At 34.5% G+C, this 22,181-nt stretch overlaps 3 protein-coding genes across 3 annotated transcripts; 1 reads left to right on the top strand and 2 right to left on the bottom strand.

Moving 5' to 3' along the window:
- The first annotated feature begins 606 nt into the window (after positions 1-606).
- On the top strand, positions 607-3,684 carry LOC118051786 (uncharacterized). Its single transcript, XM_035062503.2, has 2 exons — positions 607-809; positions 1,522-3,684. The coding sequence occupies exon 2, from the start codon at positions 1,555-1,557 to the stop codon at positions 3,295-3,297; it is 1,743 nt and encodes a 580-aa protein (XP_034918394.1). The 5' UTR covers positions 607-809; positions 1,522-1,554; the 3' UTR covers positions 3,298-3,684.
- Positions 3,685-3,762: 78 nt separating this feature from the next.
- On the bottom strand, positions 3,763-5,848 carry LOC118051787 (uncharacterized). Its single transcript, XM_035062505.2, has 2 exons — positions 5,047-5,848; positions 3,763-4,522 (listed from the first exon to the last, which is right to left on the bottom strand). Exons 1-2 carry the CDS (start codon positions 5,664-5,666, stop codon positions 3,802-3,804), a joined length of 1,341 nt encoding a protein of 446 aa, XP_034918396.1. The 5' UTR covers positions 5,667-5,848; the 3' UTR covers positions 3,763-3,801.
- Positions 5,849-15,023: 9,175 nt separating this feature from the next.
- LOC118051879 (aspartate--tRNA ligase, chloroplastic/mitochondrial) lies at positions 15,024-20,886 on the bottom strand. The gene is made up of 15 exons (XM_035062639.2): positions 20,417-20,886; positions 20,169-20,312; positions 19,939-20,048; positions 19,737-19,848; positions 19,542-19,613; positions 19,109-19,200; positions 18,791-18,911; positions 17,868-17,990; positions 17,565-17,760; positions 17,274-17,461; positions 17,108-17,179; positions 16,092-16,190; positions 15,917-15,997; positions 15,334-15,391; positions 15,024-15,245 (listed from the first exon to the last, which is right to left on the bottom strand). Exons 1-15 carry the CDS (start codon positions 20,777-20,779, stop codon positions 15,076-15,078), a joined length of 2,001 nt encoding a protein of 666 aa, XP_034918530.1. The 5' UTR covers positions 20,780-20,886; the 3' UTR covers positions 15,024-15,075.
- Positions 20,887-22,181: the final 1,295 nt, after the last annotated feature.

The following is a 22,181-nucleotide window of genomic DNA, read 5'->3' as shown; positions in this document are numbered from 1 at the left end:
GTTTTCCCCTAATTAGAAAGGTCACAAAGACACTGAACAGAGTAACGAAGAAATTAATTAATATACAACTTTAAGAAACTGTTTCAATAATACAATAACAATATTTTATTTTTTATCTTTTATCTTTTTTTATTATTATTTCTCTCATTTTGTTCTTATTCTTTCCTCGTAAACTTCAAACACTTTTTGGGATTGTGACAATAATAACGGTTCAAAGTTTTTTTTATATAGAAATACATCAAAATAAATTTTTTTAATTTTTAAAAAATTATTTTTTACCTCAATACATCAAAACGATCTTAAAATATAAAATTAATTTTAAAATTTAAGAGAACGCGGTGCCCAAACACACTCTTAGACCAAGAGAAAACACTAATAAATTTTGGTAGGTTTAAAAAAACAATTAAAACCCAAAATTTTAATATAATAAATTACAATAAACCTGATATGTTAATATATATATATATGAATTTTCATCAGTGGTAAAACAAAGATAGAACATTTTGAGAGGAAAAAAGAGAGGTTGGAATAGAAAAGAAAGAAAGAACATCTCAATTAGAGCAGTGTTTAAACTATATGGACCAAATGCTCTAATCACCTATTTATCAGATCCCATCTGTACTTTACCACTACCGAACGCTCGAAAAAAGTATAACAAGTTGGAATATAATATAAGTGAGGGAGAAGGAACTTGGAAAAACTTCATGGCTTTATATCTTTTCATCTAGGCCATTTAATCCACTCAAACCGTAGCTCCCACTTTTGCTGACACAATAAATACTCTCTTGCCTCACGGTCTCCATTCCCAGGTACTTCATTGCTTAGTTTTAACTATTATTTTATTTTTATTCGGTAGCACTGCATTTGCAAGTAGCTTTGCACTGCTTATGTTTCTAATTTTGCTGGATTTGTTTGCATTTGTAGCTGTTAAGTGCTTGGCTGATGGGTTTTGATTTTGAATGTTAATGGATTAGATTTTGGTTGCTGATTTGTGGGTTTTGCTTGTTGAAGGAGTTAGGTGCTGTTTTGTTTCTGGATTTTATTTTTCTGTTTAGGGTTTTCTAGGGGCTTTCACTTTGTTTTACTGAAATTATTTTGGATTTGGTTAATGGTATTAAATGAATCAATAGCGAAGTAAAGAAATTTGTGTTATTTCCACTTGTTTTAACTGTTCTAGTCCTGGCATGGAAAATGGTTGACTGATCAAGGAATGGTGAAATATGTTTCTTGTCTCTTATTTTTGTTTTTATCCCCTCTTCTGACTTCAATAGTCGATTCAAACAGAGCAGATTGGCTCTTATGATTGGGGTTCCATAACCAAAATGATTTTTCTTGGGAGTTTTTTGAAGATTTGATTGATTGATAGTTCAAATTAAAGTAGGTCAAAACTTAACTATATCAAAATTAAATTTTGGAGTTGTAAAAAAGAACAAGCAACAATAACATTGGTAGATTGATTTCTTATTTTTATCGTACTGGTAATTTGGATTGTGACTGGTTTCTGACATACTATATGTTTAGGGAGGAGATCAGAGCTGTAAATTGGAGTTGATCATGATCAAGCGGTCACCAATTAGAAACCCCAGATCCAAAGGAATCAAGGCAAAACATGTTCTTCAGATTTGTTTGTTGCTTGGTGTCTGCTTCTGGTTGATCTACCAAGTCAAGCATTCCCATGACAAGAAGAAGGAGCTTGAAGGAAAAGATGCGAGTTTCTCTCAAAAAACACTAAGCCATGATGTGCTTCCGAAACTTGGGAGGAAAGACCCCCATCCTGGTTTGCAAGACAAAACTAGTGAGAAAAACGAGGAAGAAGAGGAAGAAGACACTGGAATGGACGAGGAAGGAAATACGAAGGAAGAAAATAGGCATGAAAAAGAGGATGAAGAAGAAGGAGGGCAGGAAGGGGGAGGAACCAAGGATGATGAGGTGGAAAGAGAAGAAGAACATATGCATGAAGAGGAAGAAAAAGGAGGAGAAGTAACTGATCATTTAGAGAAAGAAAAGGAAGAACAAATTGAGCATGAAGAAGATGAGCGAAATGAAGAGGCAAACAGTGAAGAAAACAACGACGAGGGCAGAGAAGTTGGAGATGATGAGGTAGATGAACGTGACCAAGAGAAAATAGAAGGAGAAGCTGACCCTGATGGTGAATTTATGGATGAAGAGAAAGAGAGGGAGGATGATGAAGGTGAGAAAAAGGAAAGCCAAGGCAATGAAGGCGGAGGAAAGGAAATTCAAGGTAATGAAGATGAAGACAGGGAAGTTCAAACAGACAATGAAACTCAATCAGAAGATCAGGATCATGATGGAGGTAAGAATTCACATGTAGCCCGAGAGGAACATTACATGGCAGACGATGCTTCCAGTGCAGTGACTCATGATACCCAAATTATAAGCACTGGACCGGAGAAGGAAGGTCTGGAGAAATCAAATGAGAACTTGGCAGCAGCTGATTTGCAACAAGAGAAGCATTTCATTAATGATAACCCTTTGGATGTTAATGGGGATAAAAACAACTCAACGTCTCAGCTTGAACAAGCTGAAAATGGCCATTCTTTGAATGCAACAACTGATGAAAAGAAAAACGATGAGACCACTCTGGCCAAGTCCAAGGATGAGTCACCTAACAACACAACAGTGACGGTGCTGTCCAGTGATCAATCAGTATCAAGCAATAAGTCGACAGAAGTGAGTTCAGAAGCTGGTGATAAGCAGGTCAGTGAAAACCTTGAAGTTCCCGGTACATCCCAGCAGAATGGAATGTTGAATGTCTCAGATTCAACTCAAATTCGAAATGCAACAGTTGATGGTCATGTTACTGGAGACGTAGCCAACCTACAAACCACTCAATCGGAACAGGTTAATGATGGCATAAATTCTGAAGGTATCCAATCTGATTCTAACTCAAAAATCCTTGGTCAAACTGAGAACGCAGACTCATTTGGCAACGACTCCTCAAACTCTACTAGTAATTCAGAGTCTGGTGGACCTGATAAGACCATTAAGAAGCCTGAAGTAACAGCTGCAGAAGATGTCAATTCCGGGTTTTCTTCTGGAACAAATGAGACAACGGAAGCCACTCATGATGAGAACTCTGACACCATACATGAATCAGGTGGAACAGATGAAAACACCAATTCTTCTACCGCGAATGAGACCGGAGATGCAGTCATTCATGACCCTAATGATTCTTCAGATTCTTCAATTGGCCAAGACGAGAGAGAGGCTCGCATAGATCTGGGTACGCTGCCAGATATAGGAGGGGTTGACAGTGGAAATGTTGCAGAAGAGTGAGATTCCTCTGAAATGTCCCTGTGCTTGTGAGTGATGTAAAGTTTTAGTTACTTTTTCACTCTGTTTTGATTTTACACATGGGAGGGCTTTAGGGTGTTTCCAGTTTTCTATGAAATATTTATCAATGTGAGAATACGGCGTCAACTTTGCAGGCACGGTAACATACAGACAGGACATCACGAATGGGTTTAATTGTATAATTTATCAAGCCTTTTCTCTTTAGATCTTGCTCGATGTGTCTGAATGGTTTGGTGACTAGACGATAAAATGCCCATAGCACAAAAAAAAAAAAAATTAAAAGAATAAAGCCGTGCCTTGTCATTCCTCACTGTACAAAAAAATAATAATGCATAACATCCAGCTAAAAAACTGTTGTTAGTTATCTAATCCCTCTAAAACGACGAAGCAATCTTTCAACGCCCCCCCGCCCCCCCCCCCCCCCAAAAAAAAAAAAAAAAGAAAGAAAGAAAGAAAAAAAGAAAACAAAACAAAACAAAAAAAGAGTCAAACGACAAAACTCTGACTCTGTCTCAACTCTTTCCTTAGCTTACGAGTAAAGGATTTACAAGCATCCACACTTAGATCCACTGCTGCTGCCAATGCCACAAAGGCCGCCGCATCCTCTGTGCAATTCACGTGTTGCACCCCTATCTCCACCTCTGGCTTACTACTTTGGTCATTACCATTGTTGACACTTGATTGCATTACAAAACCTTTGTACACAAACGGGGACAACAACCCAACACCAAACTCCGATCCAGACCACGATCCAGAACCGAAATCGCAACTAGAATGTGGACTGCTTACTGGGGTGCCAACACTATTTGTCATGTCAATTGTAAACTTCCCTCCATTTTTAGCATTGATAACACAATTGACTAGTGTGGTGGTGGTAGGGGAGGCTGAAACAGAGTCATGTAGCAATTCAAAATGGTATCCTAAAGCATTGGCATTACGTTCACGCCATGCCTCCAGGCGGCCCCATGGTTTCCAAGTTCCTTGTGCTGGGCGAAGGATTAGCCATGCCCCGGGATTGGACCGGCTAACATGGTTCGAACCCGGGGATGGTACAAAGGGTGTCACCATTGATGCCATAGCAACAGGCGATCCAGATAGGTCATGGATCGTGATTGACCATCCTTTTCGCTCTTTTGCTGATGGGTCTTTATCAGTTCCTAGGGAGGGCAGCCAATTTCTTGGTGGGGCTGGTTCTGTCATTGATGGCCTGTTCAACAACAATGTAAGCAATAAAAAATCATTCAACTTATAAACAACAATGATCACGAACAAGACAGCAAAATATTGACTAATGTAACAAAACTCGAGATCCAAATTCTAGAAACTTGAAGTGTTTTTTATGCAAGGGACAGAAATTGATTCTGAGATAACCAATTACAGTTTGTAATCCACATCAAAACAAACAGAATCAAACAGCTTTTGCTAACATAGTTGCCGTCAAAACAAGGTTTTTGGGATTCGAAAATGTCTTGAAGATTTCTAAGACTATATTTGCATATTTGACTATACATTCAACGATCCATTCAGTCAGTTTATGTCAAATTTTCTACTTCTGAAAACAAAAACCAATTAAGTGATTCAATAATAATTAAGTTCCTTTCCCGGCAACAAAAGATCGAAAAGAAAAATTACCCTCCCTGTTTTCCCTTGATTTAACTTTCTCATCAACCAAACACCAAAACAAGATAATAAGAAAAGCAGAAGGCATTAATGATGAATTAGAAAACTCACATAGAAACCAAATTACGATCTCCTGGATTCCTCAAGCTGAACTTGCAAGTGAAAACCGCCTGCCTAACACTCCCTTGCACCTGAAAAACCTGAGGACTACACTCAGGATCTCCACCAAACTGGAATGAATATCTAGGATCGGGCTCAACTCTAACACACAAATAAAACCGTGTAGGTTCTCCTTTGTTGTTTTCTCCAATATCAATCCATTCATTATGCATAACACAAGGCCTAGACTCTGACTTTCTCATGTCTAAAGGCACAGTCACTCTCCCCAACATTTTCTCATCTTTCAATCCACAAGTAACCCCGTTGTCCCTAATGTACAACTCAATCTCCAAATTCTTGGGTTTCTTGCAAGACAAGAGATCATCAATCTGAGTCTTGTCAAGACTATAACATGCAGCTAAAGAACTCGATAAAGGATTGCCTTCTGGTTTTTTATTTTCTTGTTGTTTTTTATTGTTCACTAAAGGGATTGTAGCTTTTTGAGTAGGGAAATTCTTGAGCTTGATCTTGCAAAAACATTGAACAGTACTTAACAAGGAAGGTTTCGAAGAGACGGGAAACTTGAGTGCTAAGTTACCAACAAGGATCCGTACAAAAGGGCACGGATCCATTTCTCCTTTGAAAGATTAATGGTTTCTGAAAATGATAAGTGGAGTGGTTGTTTTTATTGCTGCAGCGTGAGAGAGAAGGGGACGAATGGTGGGTTCTTAGGAGGGAAGATATACAAGAGTTGCCGACTAAAGAGAGATGCGGAGGAAACAGGCTGTAATTTTAACTAGCTGGTTTTTATTTTTTATTTTATTTTATTTTTTGACGATAAAGATCATGCATGATGAGTTCAAGCTCAGCACTCACAGCTGGGAGCTCTTTTGTTTTTTCAGCCAAGAGGTATATCGAGATGCATGTATTAATGGTATTTTTGTTGGTTTGATTTGAGGAAAGAATTACAGCTTGGAAGAAATTAATCATTAAGGAAAAGATATTCCAATGCCCTTACATTATTTGGTTTAATTAGACTGTACACTCCTTCTTGCAAGATATGATGAAGGTTTTGATTTCTGGCTTGGGGAATAAAAATCTCAAATAATACCGCTCTAGATTTAATTTAACTTTTGATTTGAGTGTTGTAAATATGGATTTGAACCGTGTTTTTTTAAAATTTTAATTTTTTATTTTAAATTAATTTTATTTTATATTTTTAAATTATTTAATTTAATATATTGATATCAAAAATAATTTTAAAAAAATAATTTGATATATTTTTTAATGAAAAATACTTTAAATAATAATCGTTACCATACTTTTAAATATATTATAATTAATATATATAAAAGGGTGAATCTTTTCGATTTTCCAGTTTAGAAAGGGTTAAGGAAATCTAGATATGCAAGGCTGTCTTTTAAAATTATTTCCATGCTACAATTAAACTGCTTCATTCCAGCTTTCGCCGGAAAATAAAAATAAAAATTAATCTATTTTGAACTATCAGTAAACTTTTTTTATCCTGATTTTTATCAGGTCTGGCTTATGAACAATATAAAAAAAATTAATGACGTACGTGTGTATCGATGCGTGTCTCCTTCTACATGGTTCTGTAATGGCACACGCTAGCTGATAGAAGAATGGAAAGCTAGAAAAAAATAAATTAAGGATCTAAATCAAAAAGCAAAAACAAAAAAAGATTAGGGCCTTTCAATGAAATTAAAAAAAAAACAAACTAATTAAAAAAAAAAAAACATCATGCATGTTTTCTCTCAATTCAGGGTGGCAACTAATTGCGTTTATATGTATGTGACATGATATAAATTATGAGAAAATATAATTTTTTTTATTTTTTTTGGATATTCTTATACTCTTTTAAAGTATTAGACAAGTTTTATTTGGATTCATAATTATCTCTCTTAATAAATATGTTTTTTTTTTTAAATTGAACTTGTATTATTACTCTTGCAAAGATATAACAATATCTTAACAATTAAACCAACAGTTCATTGACAATAACAGCATTTCTATACATGTTAATGATGATGTGCACGTATTAATCATTTTTCAAGTTTTTATGGTGAATATTTTAAAGCCTCCACTCTCCATCATCATCATCATGCAAACACAAACGTAAAGTCCAAAGAAACTAAAACCCGTCCAAGGTCTGACTTCGTAATTAAGAAAAAAAACCTTAATTACAACAGATAAACACTCTAATCCACCCAGAAAAATCAATTGATTATTTTAATTTCCCTTGCATATAATTAAGAGGGTGTTTATACATTAAAATAATTATATTTTATTTTTAAAAATTTATTTTTAACCAACCACAATAAAATAATATTTAAAAAAAAAAAAAAAAACAGGGCTCAAATCTACGTATCATTAAATAATTAAAACCTTGATTATACAAAGAATTAATGCGAGGACAGAGATCATCAAACGGAATATCAAAAGAATTATGAGCTGTCCATCATCATGAATCACTGACAGGGATTACAATAATCAAGGGTGTATCAAATGCAGAATAGATAAGGAAAATTATTATAGTGATCAGAAAATGCATTGGTGGCAGTATGCTGGTGCGGTGAGCTGGCTCCCACTGCTCAGCCCGTACACTTTGTTACTAGATGCCAGCAAAGCGCATCTCTGTCAATAATTAGTGCAAAAAACGAAAAACCGAAAAAACCGAGAAAACCGAGAAAAAATAACCGAAAAAACCGAAAATGAACCGAATAGATTTTATAGAAAAAACCCCGGTTCGGTTCGGTTTTCGGTTTTGCAGTGCAAAAATAACCGGACCGAACCGGACCGGTTAAGAAAAAGGTCCGCTGACTCCGCTCCGTACTCCCTGATATAAATAGAAAAATTTGTTCATTTGTTCATTTTGTTGCACGCCGCGCCCCTCTCCTCTCAGTAAACTTTCAAATTGAAGATTGAAAACTCTCGATTCTCTCCAGTCTCCTCTGGCCTATTAGCCCCTTCAGTGTAGCTTACCCCCTGTCCCCTCTCGCCCCCTCGCTTGACTCTCCAGTGCTTAGACCGACCACCGGCGACCGACGTTTCCTCAACGGCTCAACCTCTCAAAAGCAGTGAGTTTTAGCTGTTAATTTTAATCCTGTTAAGCTAATTTTTTTGACGTTTCTTCCTCAGTCTCCAGACTCTCCACTGGATCGCGATCAACACGGTCGGTGACTCGGTGTTTGAGCCTTAGTTTTAATCCCAGCTACGACAGCTAATCTCCTTGCGTTTTACTGCTTTTCTTGCTCAGCATTTTTTAGTCATATTTAAGTTTCCATTTTAGTTGCCTTTAAAAGCTTCTGCCCCCTGTTGTCTCTTGGCCATCCCCACTTGTAAAGACAAGTCAAAATAGAACTGAAACGCTTTTGCTTTGCTGCCATATGGAAAAGGTATTTTATAAACTGTAAATGATTAAAGACGGGATAAATACTTCAACTAGCTAGCTAGAATGTGAAACGGTAAATGTTTAATTTTCCTTGCTTATGAACCAAACTTCTTTAAGTAGAGAACTCCAAGTAGTTTGCATTTGGTAATTATTCTGTTTGCATTTGATTCTGTAAACTAACCAAGTAGTTTGCATTTGGTAATTACAGATGGAAAACCTTCAAAATCAAAATGCGCCCAAACTTTATATTTTCTGATTTAATTTATCATGTTATAATTCTAGATTATGAATTTCAGGAATCAAGGTGCAATGCTCTTGAAGTGCTTTTTTATTGAGATGATGTGCAGTTGTGCACATGAAGATTTATTTTTTGTGGCTTGGAGTGTTTATGATAATGTTATTTGTTGTTTTTTTGTTAAGCCCTTTATTTAGATTTTATCGTGATTTCATAAGTAGAAAAATATTAGTAAGATATATTATTGGTCATTTTGCTCACCCCTACTTACTACTCGCTTCGGATATTTTAATATGAGTATTTGATTTAATTTATATATATTTGATTTAATTTTATATATTTTAAAATTAATAATTATATAAATTTCTAATAATTTTAACTCACGAGTTTTATAAAATTTGAATTAATAATTTTTTAAAAAAAATAAAAATTGATTAGTTAAGTTATACCTTAGGTATTCAAATTCGGTTCGATTTGGTTTTTATCAAAAAATAATCACCAAACCAAAATTTAAAAAAAAAACCAAAACTGGTTCGAACCAGGCCGGTTTTTAGGTAAAAACCGGTTCAAATCGGTTTGGCTTGGTTTTTTCTGATTTGATTTGTTTTTTTATTCAATTCGGTTTTAGACTTATAAAACCAATACCGAACTAGTAGGTTTTTTTAAAATTTTTATAGATATTTTTTAATTATTTTTTTCTTAATTTTCTTGATTTATCGATATTTTTTTCACCCCTAGTTATACCTGGCAATCTTGGTCAGATACGTGACTCATCATCAATTGCACAGAAATTCATGCCAGATCTGCAATCTTAAAATTTGTTGTACATTGGTAACAGTTTTGCACAGTAATTGTGATGGGATTCTTTGAAGCCTAAACATGTGGTTTGGTACAGCGCTCAAGATATTGTTTGATATTTTGGATAAATTATAATTTTTTAAAATTTTAAAAATTTTAAATTTTAAATTATTTTTTTAAATTTTGTAAAGCGTTGACATTAAAAATAAATAAAAAATATTTTAAAAAATAATATCTATTATATTTTCAAATAAATTCTAACCGATTTGAAAATTTATTTATAAATATATTAAAATAATATTTTTTAAATTTTTATATCAACATTAAAAATATTTAAAAATATAAAAAATAATTTTAAACATGAAAAATTTTATTTTTTTATAAAAATATTTTCCGATTCATAAAAAACAAATTCACAGCTATCAACTCATTTAATGAAACAATTAAAACCCATGATTTCTTGTTTATGATTTGCTAACATGATAAATGATTTAATTTGTTATCTATAATTGATTTATGAAGTCATCAGACTAAATATTATTTATGTCTGTGCACAAAAAGGAAGAGCCCGTCACAATTCATAAATGCAGCGAAGCAAGGCAAGGCAAGGTTTTTTTTTTTCTTTTTTTTTTCTCTCAACATCCAGTGCGATATTTGAGAGAGATGTCGCATCAGAACTGGAGCACAGCTGTGGCCACTTAAGACTTGGGTCGGACGGTAGTTTGACCCCTACCTTACCCCCAAGACAAAAAAAAAACTGGGCAACCTTTGCTATGGGACCCACTAACAGCCATCTCTCCACTTACGTTGCCTGATTTTTTGTGGCCTTTGGGCAGTCCCTATCGAATCCACCTCCCCTTCCCATTAGAGAGAGATCTTCTTTCTGCTTTTCTTTTCAACTTGTTTTTCTGTTCTTGTTTGTTGGGACATTGAATCTTTGAATTGCATCACACGTGCAATTCCTTTTGTGTTTCTCGTTCTTGCCTTGCCTTTACTTGGCCAAGAGAAAACGGTGGCGCCACCTTTTGAGAGTGGTGGTTGAGAAGACAGATACTGACAAGCTATGATCAATACAAGATTATTCCCTGACGTGGCATGATTATTTAGTTGACACTGCTTAATAGGTCTTGATTTGATCAGTGTTTGAAAAACACGGTTGAACTTAGACGTGAGAAGAAAACCGAGAAAACCGGAAAAAAAAAAATTAAAAAAACCAAACCGAAAAATAAACCAAATTAACCGATTAAAAAATCACAAAAAAATTCCGATTCGGTTCGATTTCAATTTCTAAAATTTAAAACCGATTGAACCAAACCACGGCGAACCGGTTCAACCAGGCCACCACTTAAAAAAAAAAAAACAAGTATAAATAGAAAGTTTTTAACCCTAAACCTACATTCAACCGCCCCCCCCTCCTCCTCCTTTACCCCCCCCTCCATTTGCTCTCTGCATCTCCCCCTTATCTCTCCTCTCTTATTTTTCTTCATGCTTTTTTAACCTTAAACTTATATTCAGCCCCCCCTCCCTTTGCTCTCTGCATCTCCCCCTCATCTCTCCTCTCTTATTTTTCTTCATGCTCGGCTCCATGATTGTTACTTATTAGTTGTTAAGCTCCTGCTTCATGCTCCTTTACTTAAGCTCCATCTCTTTTAACAGCCCCCTCTCCTTGTTCTTTGTCTCTCATCCCTCAAATGATTTGAGTCAAATCTGTCTTATTCTCTTCCATGCTCTTTATCTCTATCTCTCATCTCTCAAATCTGCATGTTCTTGGCCCAAATGTTGTGGTGCTTGATAGTTTTAGTAGGTTCATCTCTCAAATCATGCTTCTGTTCAATTATTTCCCTGTGGTAATGTTTGGTAATTGTTTTTGGAAATGCTTCTGGTTGAATCAGTAATCATGGACTCGATTTAATCTTTTGTGACCTCAATATGATGAGATTTGGGTGCTGGGAATTGCTTTCTATTTGTTTGCAATTGGTAGGCCTTGTAACATTCCCTGGAGAAGGAGTGAATTGAATCTGAAATTTGCTTGAGCATCATAATTTCGGTTTAACCGGTTTGGAAGGGGAAAAAACCGAACCGACCCAAACTGAAATTAATCGGTTTGAACCAGTTTTCGGTTCGATTCAGTTCAAGAACTTTAAAAAAAAAAATTTGGTTTGGTTGTTAATTTTGCTCCAAAACCGAACCGAACCGAAAATGCTCAGCCCTAGTTGAACTTGTGTTTTTAAAAATTTTAATTTTTTTGTTAAAAATTATTTTTATATATATTTTTTGATCGTTTTGATATGCTAATCTTAAAAAAACAAAAAAACATCATTTTAATGTATTTCTAGGCAAAATATATTTTACAAAATAATTACAACTACATTCTCAAATACACTTTTAATAAAATTCCTGGCAATATTATTAACGATGAAGAAAGCTTTAGGGCACAGAATTTATGGCTTGTGGGTGTAGCTTCACAGGCAAGATAGAATAAAAATCTCCCCTTATTGGGTCTTGTAGCCCACATATGCCTACCCTATATAAGTCACCTACCTTATATATGCGTTTTCGTTCCTTTTTTCACAATGAAAAAACATGTCTGGTTATATTTTATTTTAATAATAGTCTTGAATCTTAATGCAATAAATAAAAAAATTCTTTGGATAAATCTTATTTGACCAAAATTTAAACTCCTTTTGAATAGAAGAATCACATATTCACATTGGTGTTTGTGATAGAAAGAACAAGTAACTTTAACTAAACAGTTTCAATTTCTAAAATTTTCTATAGTAATTTGCAACTAGTCTCTCGTTTCACTGAATTCTCTGGAAGCTGGATAACTTAAATAAATGAGCCGTTAATATCACATTTGGAAAAAAAAAATCATTAAAGACTCATTATTATTCTATTATGGGCATTGTCCATTACCAGAAAAATTTGTTGAGATAGTCAAAACCCCCACTACAAACAACTACATGTTGACATTAAAAAAAGTTGCATGAGTTCGTTAGAGCAACACTCCAAAAAAGAAAACCAAAAAAAAAAAAAGAATTGATCAACAACCTATATTCAACTAATGAATTATATTTAACTTAAGAATCAAATTTATCTTTAAAAAAATAAACTTAATAAATAATAATAAATAAAAGACCCTAGAAAACACAAATCAAATTAACAAAAAAGGACAAAACAAAGAACACAGAAAGTTAGAAACAATTTCAAGTCAAACCTTCAATTAATTAAATATTGAAGAATAAAGCTGGAAAAGAAATAGATTTAAAAAATAATAAATAAAACAAATAAGTCTCAAGCAAACTCTCTAAAGATAAGCTAATTTTCAAAACTTACAACCCGTGAAATTCTAGATGCTAGCTTAACAAAAAAAAAGCTAAAAAAAAAAAAACAAAGTTGAAAGATGAAATCGAGTAAAAAAATCAAAAGAATAAGGGTGAAATCTAATAGAAAAAAAAATAATGGAGGTGAAATCACAAAAAAAAAAAATTATTTCAAATTTTATAAATAGCAATTAACAAAATAGAGATCGAATCTGACAAATCAAGAATCTGAATGAAGATGAAATTAAAATAAAATTCAAACTTCATTAATTATTTAAAATAAAGTAAACAATAACCAAAAGAAAACGGACTAAATAAAAAAGAAAAGAGAAGTTCAATGGCTAGTGTGAAAAATTACAGGGCGAGCTTAGCTTTGCACACGCCACCTTTTCATGGAGAACACATTGAGACGCATCAGACACCACCCTAGAATGACAAATTTGGTCGTCGTATCCTAGCGCAAGCATCATCCAAATATGACGAACTGACTGGTGCACCTACACGTGCACAACACACGTCAGGTTTTTTTTCAATTCCTTTTTTTTATTTAGTAAAATGACCCCAACCCGATGATGAATCCTCCATCATGCAGCTATTTGATTATACTAGGCCATATTTAACAGGCTTTACTGGACTGTTAGTCCGCGCTATATCAATTTTTTTAACATAAAAAATGTTCAATTGTTGCTAGTGTTTTTTAGTAAAAAGAAATTAAAATATGAGCAATGGGATTAACTCGATGTGATCTAGTTGACTTAATAATTTAAAAGCAACCCGAATAAACAGTAAAAATATAGTTTGACTAAAAAAATTCAAGATGATATTTTTTTTAATATTAAGACAACAATACATTTATTTGATCAGGGTCAACACGGGTTAACCTGTCAAATATTCAACCCTAGGTTATGAGACTATGATAATATCATATAAAGCAAATCAAAATAAATTATGAAACCAAATTCTCAATCAACTAGATGTTAAAGGATGAAATAAAAAAATATTAAAAAAAGGATAAAAAAAAAACTCGAGTCTACTTGCCAAACTAACGACCCGGGTCATGAGGTTAGGATAACCCCATAGAAAATAAATCAAAACAAATTACGAATCCTAATTCGTAATCAATCTAATATCAAAGGATAAGATTGAAAAGAAATCAATTATAAAAAACACAAAAAACACTCAAGTGAACTCAGATTAACTCATTTAATTTAATATCCAGGTCATGAGATTAAGATAACAATATAAAAAGTTAAAGCAACAAATCACAAAGCCCAATATCTAGTAAGTCAAAAGTTAACTGATAAAATTAGAAAAAGATAAACATAGATTAAAAAATAAAAAAAATTATTATTAAAATAAATAGTTTTTTTATTAGATGGTTTACAGTAAAAGCATTTTTTTGTTAATTTTTTATTTAACGGAATTTGGGAACGATTCTTCAAAAACTCTTGAATAACCCCAACGGCTACATCATATCTTGGGCTGTGTAATGCTTGCGTCTCCATCAAAAAGCTCTCATGGTCCCTGCTATTCCTATCAGATTTTCAGAGTTTTTGCTGTATGATGAGCTTCGAAGCTCCCTTTTGATCATTGGGTGTTGTAATTGTGCTGATCAGGCTTGCTTTTGCATGTGCTTTTTGGGCCATTCCCTTAAGGGTTTCAATATTCCCTTGCCTGTATTTTTTTTTTTTTTATCTTACTTAATCGATTAAATTTCGATCCAATTCATCAAACCAAAAAAGAAGCCCAGAACTGATGATTTGTGCTAGATGATGCTGGCAGGTCAACATATACTACGGCTTGATGAGACTTTTTTTCCCCCGAAAAACTCAAAGGACTCGAATGATGTTATTGCAAACTTGTCGGAGACATTGCCAGAATTAGTCTCATTTCACAAGAACAGAGGGTGGATATTAACAATCGACACCAATAGACGGCGATGAAAATGAGCAACAGGGATTCGAGCACGCAAAATGTTTTTTAAAAAATAATTAGAAATTAACTGCCAGTTCATGATAGGGATTCAGATTTGCCCCATAAATACATATACAGGAAAGGTTAAGAAAGAAATAAGAATATTCAACATATATATTGCAAAAGTTTTCCGTTCCAAGATTACACATGTAATTCCGGCGTAACTAAAACTTGACTGGGTGCAGAAGGCGCAAACTCAAAGACCTCAGTGCGGTTGGCAGGCATTTCGTCTAATGGGCAACGAACCCCCCCCCCCCCCCACTTACACTACAATGAGCAACAGAAGAGAGTAGAGACCACTATTGGGTACTGAAAGATAAATCTTTAAGCTGTTGAGGATCCACCTCTGATGGTGCCCTAGTAAGGGCACACTGAGCTGTTGTTGTCTTTGGGAAAGCTATGACATCCCTGATGGAATTAGCACCAGCCAACAGCATAGCCAATCTATCCAGCCCATAAGCAATCCCCCCTGTTGTAAAAAGACATCAAAACCGGTGAATTGTGTAGTTACATAGTAAATGATCATGGAGTCCTAGAACAGGCTCAGCATTCCATACCATGTGGAGGAGCACCCATGTCCAACGCCTCCAGAAGATAGCCGAACTTCGCTTCAGCCTACAGACAAAGAAATGTGACTCAACTTACTATAAAGGATGTGAAGAAATTCATCATAAAGATGATAATGTGTTGTAACCATAATATAAGATGGGCCCTAAGGCCTGTAAGTTCCCAGCATTGTTACTAGAGATTCCAGACTTCTGGTTGGGAGTTGAAGTTACCAGATGCCCAGGAGGGCTAGTGATAAACTCCAGTTACTTGTGTTTTGCCTTTTTAAAATAATTTGTCCATGTGCCTTGGAGAAACACAAAACCAAACATAAAAAATTCCCACCCTGAATAAAAGCAAGTGGACTTTTTAAAATCCAATTCCGATGTTTTAATTCTCACACAGAGATAATTTCTAATGTTTCAGACTTCATCCAACTTTTACATAATCCACCAGCCATAAATTTTCCAGAAAAAGAAGAAATGACAGAAAAATAGACACACGAAAGTATGGAAACTCCCTGGTGATATTATGTATATTTGAACATGGAGTGCATTACAATCAAAAGTGAATATAGCATAAGGTGCTTCTCACCTGTTCGGGGGTGATGCCAACAATTTCCAAAACTTTTTGCTGGATCTCACGTTTATAAATTCTCAAACTTCCTCCACCAATCTGGCAGTGCAACAAAAGAAAAAAAAACGTGGTTCATTACAACCTGGCATAGCCTTCAAGTTTGTAGACATTTTAAAGATACAGGGCTAAGTACCTCAACCCCATTATAAACCATGTCATAAGCAAGGGCACGTGCAGAGGAAAGGTCTTTCATGTCTTCAGGATTGGGAGCGGTAAATGGGTGATGCAAGGCCTGCCAGAAAACTAGAATTTCAAGGAAAAGATAGAAAAGGATAGGACAATACAGAAAATGACTGGTGATGACTTGATGACACTAGTTATTAATCACACAACACCCCCACCATGAAAAACAACTTAAGTGCAATTTAAATAAGCACATAAATTTAATTCTTCTCGATCAAGGGAAAGGATAGTACAATACAGAAAATGACTGGTGATGACTTGATGGCACTAGTTATTAATCACATAACAACCCCACCATGAAAAACAAGTTAAAGTGCAGTTTAAATAAGAACTTAAATTTAACTCTTCTCAATCAAGGAAAAGGATGGTACATTACAGAAAATGACTGGTGATGACACTAGTTATTAATCACACAGCAACCCCATCATGTAAAACAACTTAAAGTGAAGTTTAAATAAGAACTTAAATTTAATTCTTCTCCATCTTTATTCTCTGAATTCCTTGATCTAACTTAGAGCTAAGTCCCAGGTACCCAAACAACACCCTTTTCTCATTCCTCCTATGTGTTCAATTTTTTTTTGAAAGAAAAAAATGGGTGATGGAGAGTAGGGTTTGAGAGCATCCATCATCTTAATGAGGCAGAAGCACCAATGGTTTAATGTTTATAGCAGAAACCAGTGAGCCTAGCAAAATTTTTCAGCTAACATACAGGGTAGAGAATGTTTTGAGATAAAATATATAGAATTTTGTAAACTAGGTTTACTAGAACAACACAGGCCATAATATACATCATCATGTACTCCAGATATAGTATATCCACCTACCATGTAATTGACACCAGACCCCTACACAGTTGACACATGATGCATTTTGATAGCCTATGAATTAATTGGAGATTTTTAATGAAAGATGGTGCAACTGTTATTTCATTAGAGTTTCAACAGACAAAATTGATGAAAGACAAACCTCAAGCCTCTGCTCTGTTTCGTTCCACTCAAACATTGGAAAATCAGTCACCCACAAAATTGAACACCTGGACTGAAACATTAGAAGCAGAGAAAAAGTTAAATATCAAAGAATAAGAGACCACTGGTAATATGTAATACATAAACCAGACAGGTCCAAATCATACAGGATCAATCAAGCCCAGCTGATTGGCTATGAATAGCCTAAGTCGATCAAGAGTTTTATTAACTGATGAATGATGACCAACTGCAAACAAGATAAGGTCCCCTGGTCCTGCAGAGCAGCGACTTAGCAACTGCTCTTTATTTGTTGGATCCATACTTGAAAGTAATGCAGAAATTCCCTCAAACTCCCCTTCAAAAATTGAAAAATACACAGTTGAAGTGCTGAAGTAATAATGCCATTCGCCTTTAAGTTAGGGGTGGAAAGAAAAATGTAAGGAAACATCTTCCTTTACCATTATCCAAGACCTTTAGAAAGGCCAAACCTTTTGCTCCTGATTTGATTGCTTCATTGTAAATGTCACCTTTTTTAAGAGCAGTGTTTGAATAACTTTTAGCACCTGAAGGCACACAGAGAACTTTAATAATACCCCCACTTTTCAAGCTATCAGCAAAAACCCTAAAAGAGGACTCTGAAAAAATATCAGATACCTGCAGCATCAGAGAGAGAACATTTTTTAATGGTTTACATGTAGAACTTGAAGTCCTCATAAAATGTTCTGTGATGCTAAGTATACAGGAGAAAGGAGATAATTTACGTCTTTCAAATGAAGATCAAATCTTGTGTCTGGCCTGTCTGAACCATATCTGCTCATTGCTTCAGCATATGTAAGCCTAGGGAATGGGTTTGGTAGCTGGACACCTTTAATCTCCAAAAATACCTGCAAGCAAACATAACTTTTTAGTCAAACCCAGAAATGTAGTCAAATGTAAGTGTTCAAACATGCCAAATTTCTGCAAATGGAAAATGAAAATACAATGTGACCAGCATATACTGTTGAGTGCATGCCCAACCACTTGGATTCCAATAAAACCACCACCTTTCAACAGATAACTGATGAGAGCTGAAGAGTCTAGTCAACTCTCAATAAAATGAAATGACTTGTTCACTAGGAAACTCAAAAAAGAGGAAGGAGAAATGGATGAAAGGCAAGCCCAAGCTGCAGCGTTGTTCATGTCATTGAGACATGATTAGCTCAACTCGAATAGAACTTTGAATCAAAAATTAACTTTGACATAGATATAACATGAGTAGACACAGGAATTAACTTATATCCTATAATTAGATATTCAATGATATCCTATAATTAGATATTAAAAAAAATTGCTCTCTTCTATACAAGAAAACTCCTGCACTTGGCATGATAAATGAAACTCATTATCCACCAGCAATGCCATCTGTTACGCTGCTAATATACAACACTCAAACTTAAATAAACTAAGAACTTGAAAGGTTTTTCCATTTAAAGCCAAGAGAAACTAATGAATACTCAAACATGGTCAGAGGAAAGAAAAAACATCTTAACCTGATAAATCTCATTTACAGTTAGCAAAACCAAAATGATTATTAGCCCACCATTCTTGTTTTTCCTTTCTCTATACCGCTCTGCCTTTTATATATGTCTTCTTCTAACAATACCAATCAGAAAATCATAGGAACCATAGAGCAAGTTTTACGAACCTTTCGAATTAGATCTTCATTGAGTCTCAGCATATCCTCCATGGGAGTGAATGCCAATTCCATATCTAACTGGGTGAACTCGGGTTGTCTATCTGCCCTTAGATCTTCATCTCTAAAGCATCTGGTTAGGAAGAAAAAGAAAATCTTCAACACTTGTTATATGAAATTCAAGCCCAGGTAAAGCTCACTTGCTGTGTGTATACAACAAAAAATTATATATGATGAAAAGTATTGCCAAAGGAGAAAAGTGAGACCATAATTGAATAGCACAACACCACAATCATATCACAATACCAAACATCTAGGAAGAGAATTTACCTTGCTATTTGATAATATTTGTCAAAACCAGAAACCATTAACATTTGCTTAAAGAGTTGTGGACTCTGGGGTAAAGCATAGAAGGTTCCTGGCTTCAAATGGAAATTAAAGTGAATCGGAGCCATGCAAAGCTTGAATAAAGTATTATGAATTAAGGGGCAAATGATATCATTCCATCCATCTAATTTAGTTATTCAATTTGTCGACAATTTTGCCAATAGAACTCCAATACCTCACCTGGATAATCCCATATCCAACAGATAAAACAAGTACACATTACACAGTTGACAATTTTGAAATTGACATTCAGCGGAGTAAATCTCTCTAGCAGTTGAGATGTAAATATTGTTGAATTCAGAGATTTTGTACTACTATCCAAACTCCAAAAAGCATCATATTACACTTGAGTGGCAAGCTAATAAATCCCAAGTACCTGAATTCTTGAAGGCACTAAATAATCCCGGGCACCTTCTGGAGTAGATCTAGAAAGTATGGGGGTCTCAATCTAACCTTATAACCATGCAAAAGGTCAGGATCAAAACAACATACAAACATTATCTAAAACCCTGCAAACAAAGTAGAACATAAGCAAACTAATAGACGATGCATCAAAATTTGTATCCTGTACCTCCACAAAACCCTGCACATCCTCAAGATATCTTCTAATGAGTTTCACCACCCTGTGTCTCAGCATAATGTTAGAGCTCATTTGCTGCCGCCGTAAGTCAAGGCATCGATATCTATTAACAAGCATTTAGCTTCCTTTCATCAACAAAACGCCAAGAAATATAAATCAATGTGGTGCATAAATGCAATGGGCTGAGATGTACCTCAAACGAATCTCCTCCTTAACAGAATCCTTAGCACCGTCTACTGTAGTAACTAAAAACGGCAACTTTGCTTTCACTGCATTCAACAATTGAGCATGCTCCGCAACTACCTGGCACACATGATCAACATTCCAAAGAAAACAAATAAAATGGGGGAGCAACTAAATTACCAATTAGAATGTTCAAGCTAAGCAGTAAGAACAAAGGAAATGGAGCCCAGCTAACATTACCTCAATAAAACCAGTGGCCATTTTCTTATTAACAGACTCAACAGGCCGAGACCGAACAACCCCTTCGACAACAACCACATACTCAACTCTCAAATCATTTATAATAGAATGCGCATCAGGAAATTCATCAGGCAAAGTCGCAACCTTTAAAAAAAAAAACACAAAATCAAACTCATTCTCTACAGACTTCACTTGAAAAAACACAATCAAATTCCCATAAAGCAATATATTAGATTAATAAGAGATACCTGGACAACGCCAGTGTGGTCTCTGAGATTGAAAAAGGTGAGACCACCATGGACTCTGTGAAGAGCTACCCACCCACAGAGACGAACACGTGCACCTACATCATTGATGGATAATTGGCCGCAGAAGTTGGTACGAGAGACCCAGAGGAGGGTATCTTTTGGTTGTTGTTGTTGCTTGAGAATGGTTTCAGGGGAAGAAGAAGAAGAAGAAGCAGCAGCAGAAAGAGCTACAAGGGTTCTTGTGTGTTTTGTTGAAAGTGATTTGGGAAAGTGATTTTTGAGAAGAGTTTGGAGGAGAGGAAGAGAGTAGGGTCTGGTGGTGCGGAGAGTGATTAGAGGGAAGGATCGGAGAAGAAGAGTCATGGTGATGGGGGGGTCAAGGAAATGGCGTGGGAGTTTTGGAGATAAAGGAGCAGAGGGTTTAAGGAATAAAAAGATTGGGTTTTGAGCGTAATAGAGTGGGAGATTCGGAGCACGTGTGGCAGACAGCATCGAAGACTGAAGCGATAGAAAGAGATTATTGTGGATTATTAGAAGTGACTTTATGATTTTGCTTTTCACTGCTTTTCACCAGATCAGTGAACTAGGATAAGTTTATGGATAAAAGTGCTTTATATGTGATTCGTTTGTTATTTTTATTTTTAATGGGGTTACAAAAAAAAAAAAAATTAAAAAACATTGAAATACCCTCATTGCCCTTGAAAGTCAAAACCAGATAATTGATTTTCATGGGTTTTTTTTTTTTTAATTTCATATTTTTTCATAATAAAATTACTAACTTATCCTTGGAATAAAATTTAATTTAGACTTACGTTGGGGGCATTTTTTGAATTTTCATGTTAGGTTTTATGTTATAACAATATTAGTAGAGGAGTAAATTAGTATTTTGCATTAATTAAAAATTATTTAATTTTTGAATACGTCAGACACATGTTACGTGTGTGGGTGAATGTGGAAGGGATCGGGGATCTGTCGTGCTTCAATGACATGTATAATGTCATCTGACAGTGAAAAATTATCTTTTATAATGTCATTAGATTCCTTACGGTGTTTTTTTTCTCTACAAATAATGTGTGTTTGGTTTTGTTAAACCGAGCTTTTTTTTCTCTTTGTTTTCTCTCTCCTACCTCGAAATTCATGCTTGGTAATTAAAATTTCATGGCAATCCTCTTGTTAGGGATATTTGAGTATCAAACCTCGTTCTTTTAATTTTTTTATTTTTATCTTTACCCTTTTGTAAGTTTATGTTTTGTATTTCAATTTCATTTTTTAATCTAATTTTTTTTTTTTTCTCTTCAAATTTGGTCATGTTTTTTTTTCTTCATTTTTATCTTATCTCTTTTATAAATTTTCAATTGTTATCACTTTTATGTTTTAATCAAAATATTTAGTTTGTTGTTTTTTTTTTAATTTAATCCTCATTTTTTGAGTGGTTTTTTTTATTTTAATTCTTTTGTAAATTTTATTTTTCTTTTCAATCCAAAATTATTCATCCTTTTTTTTTCAAATTTGATTTTTATTTTATGCTTTTAATTTTTTTTTTCGTGATTGAATTTTTTTCTCAATTTTATTTTTTTACATTTGATTTTTAAGGATTGGACTTCATGGTTTTACCAAGTTTGATACTTCTAATCAAATGACCTAGGTCACGAGTTTCTTGAGCTAACACAGGTTCCTGTCTGTTTTTTTTTTTTTGATTGATTTTCTTTTTCGATCTCATTACTCCATGTTAATTTTTTAAAAATAGGCTTTATTGTTTTTTTTT

This window comes from Populus alba, chromosome 11 (genome assembly GCF_005239225.2).
Source record: "Populus alba chromosome 11, ASM523922v2, whole genome shotgun sequence".
Lineage (NCBI taxonomy): Eukaryota > Viridiplantae > Streptophyta > Magnoliopsida > Malpighiales > Salicaceae > Populus > Populus alba.
The sequence above is the reverse complement of the archived record's forward strand: the minus strand, read 5'-3'. Positions and strand labels throughout refer to the sequence as shown.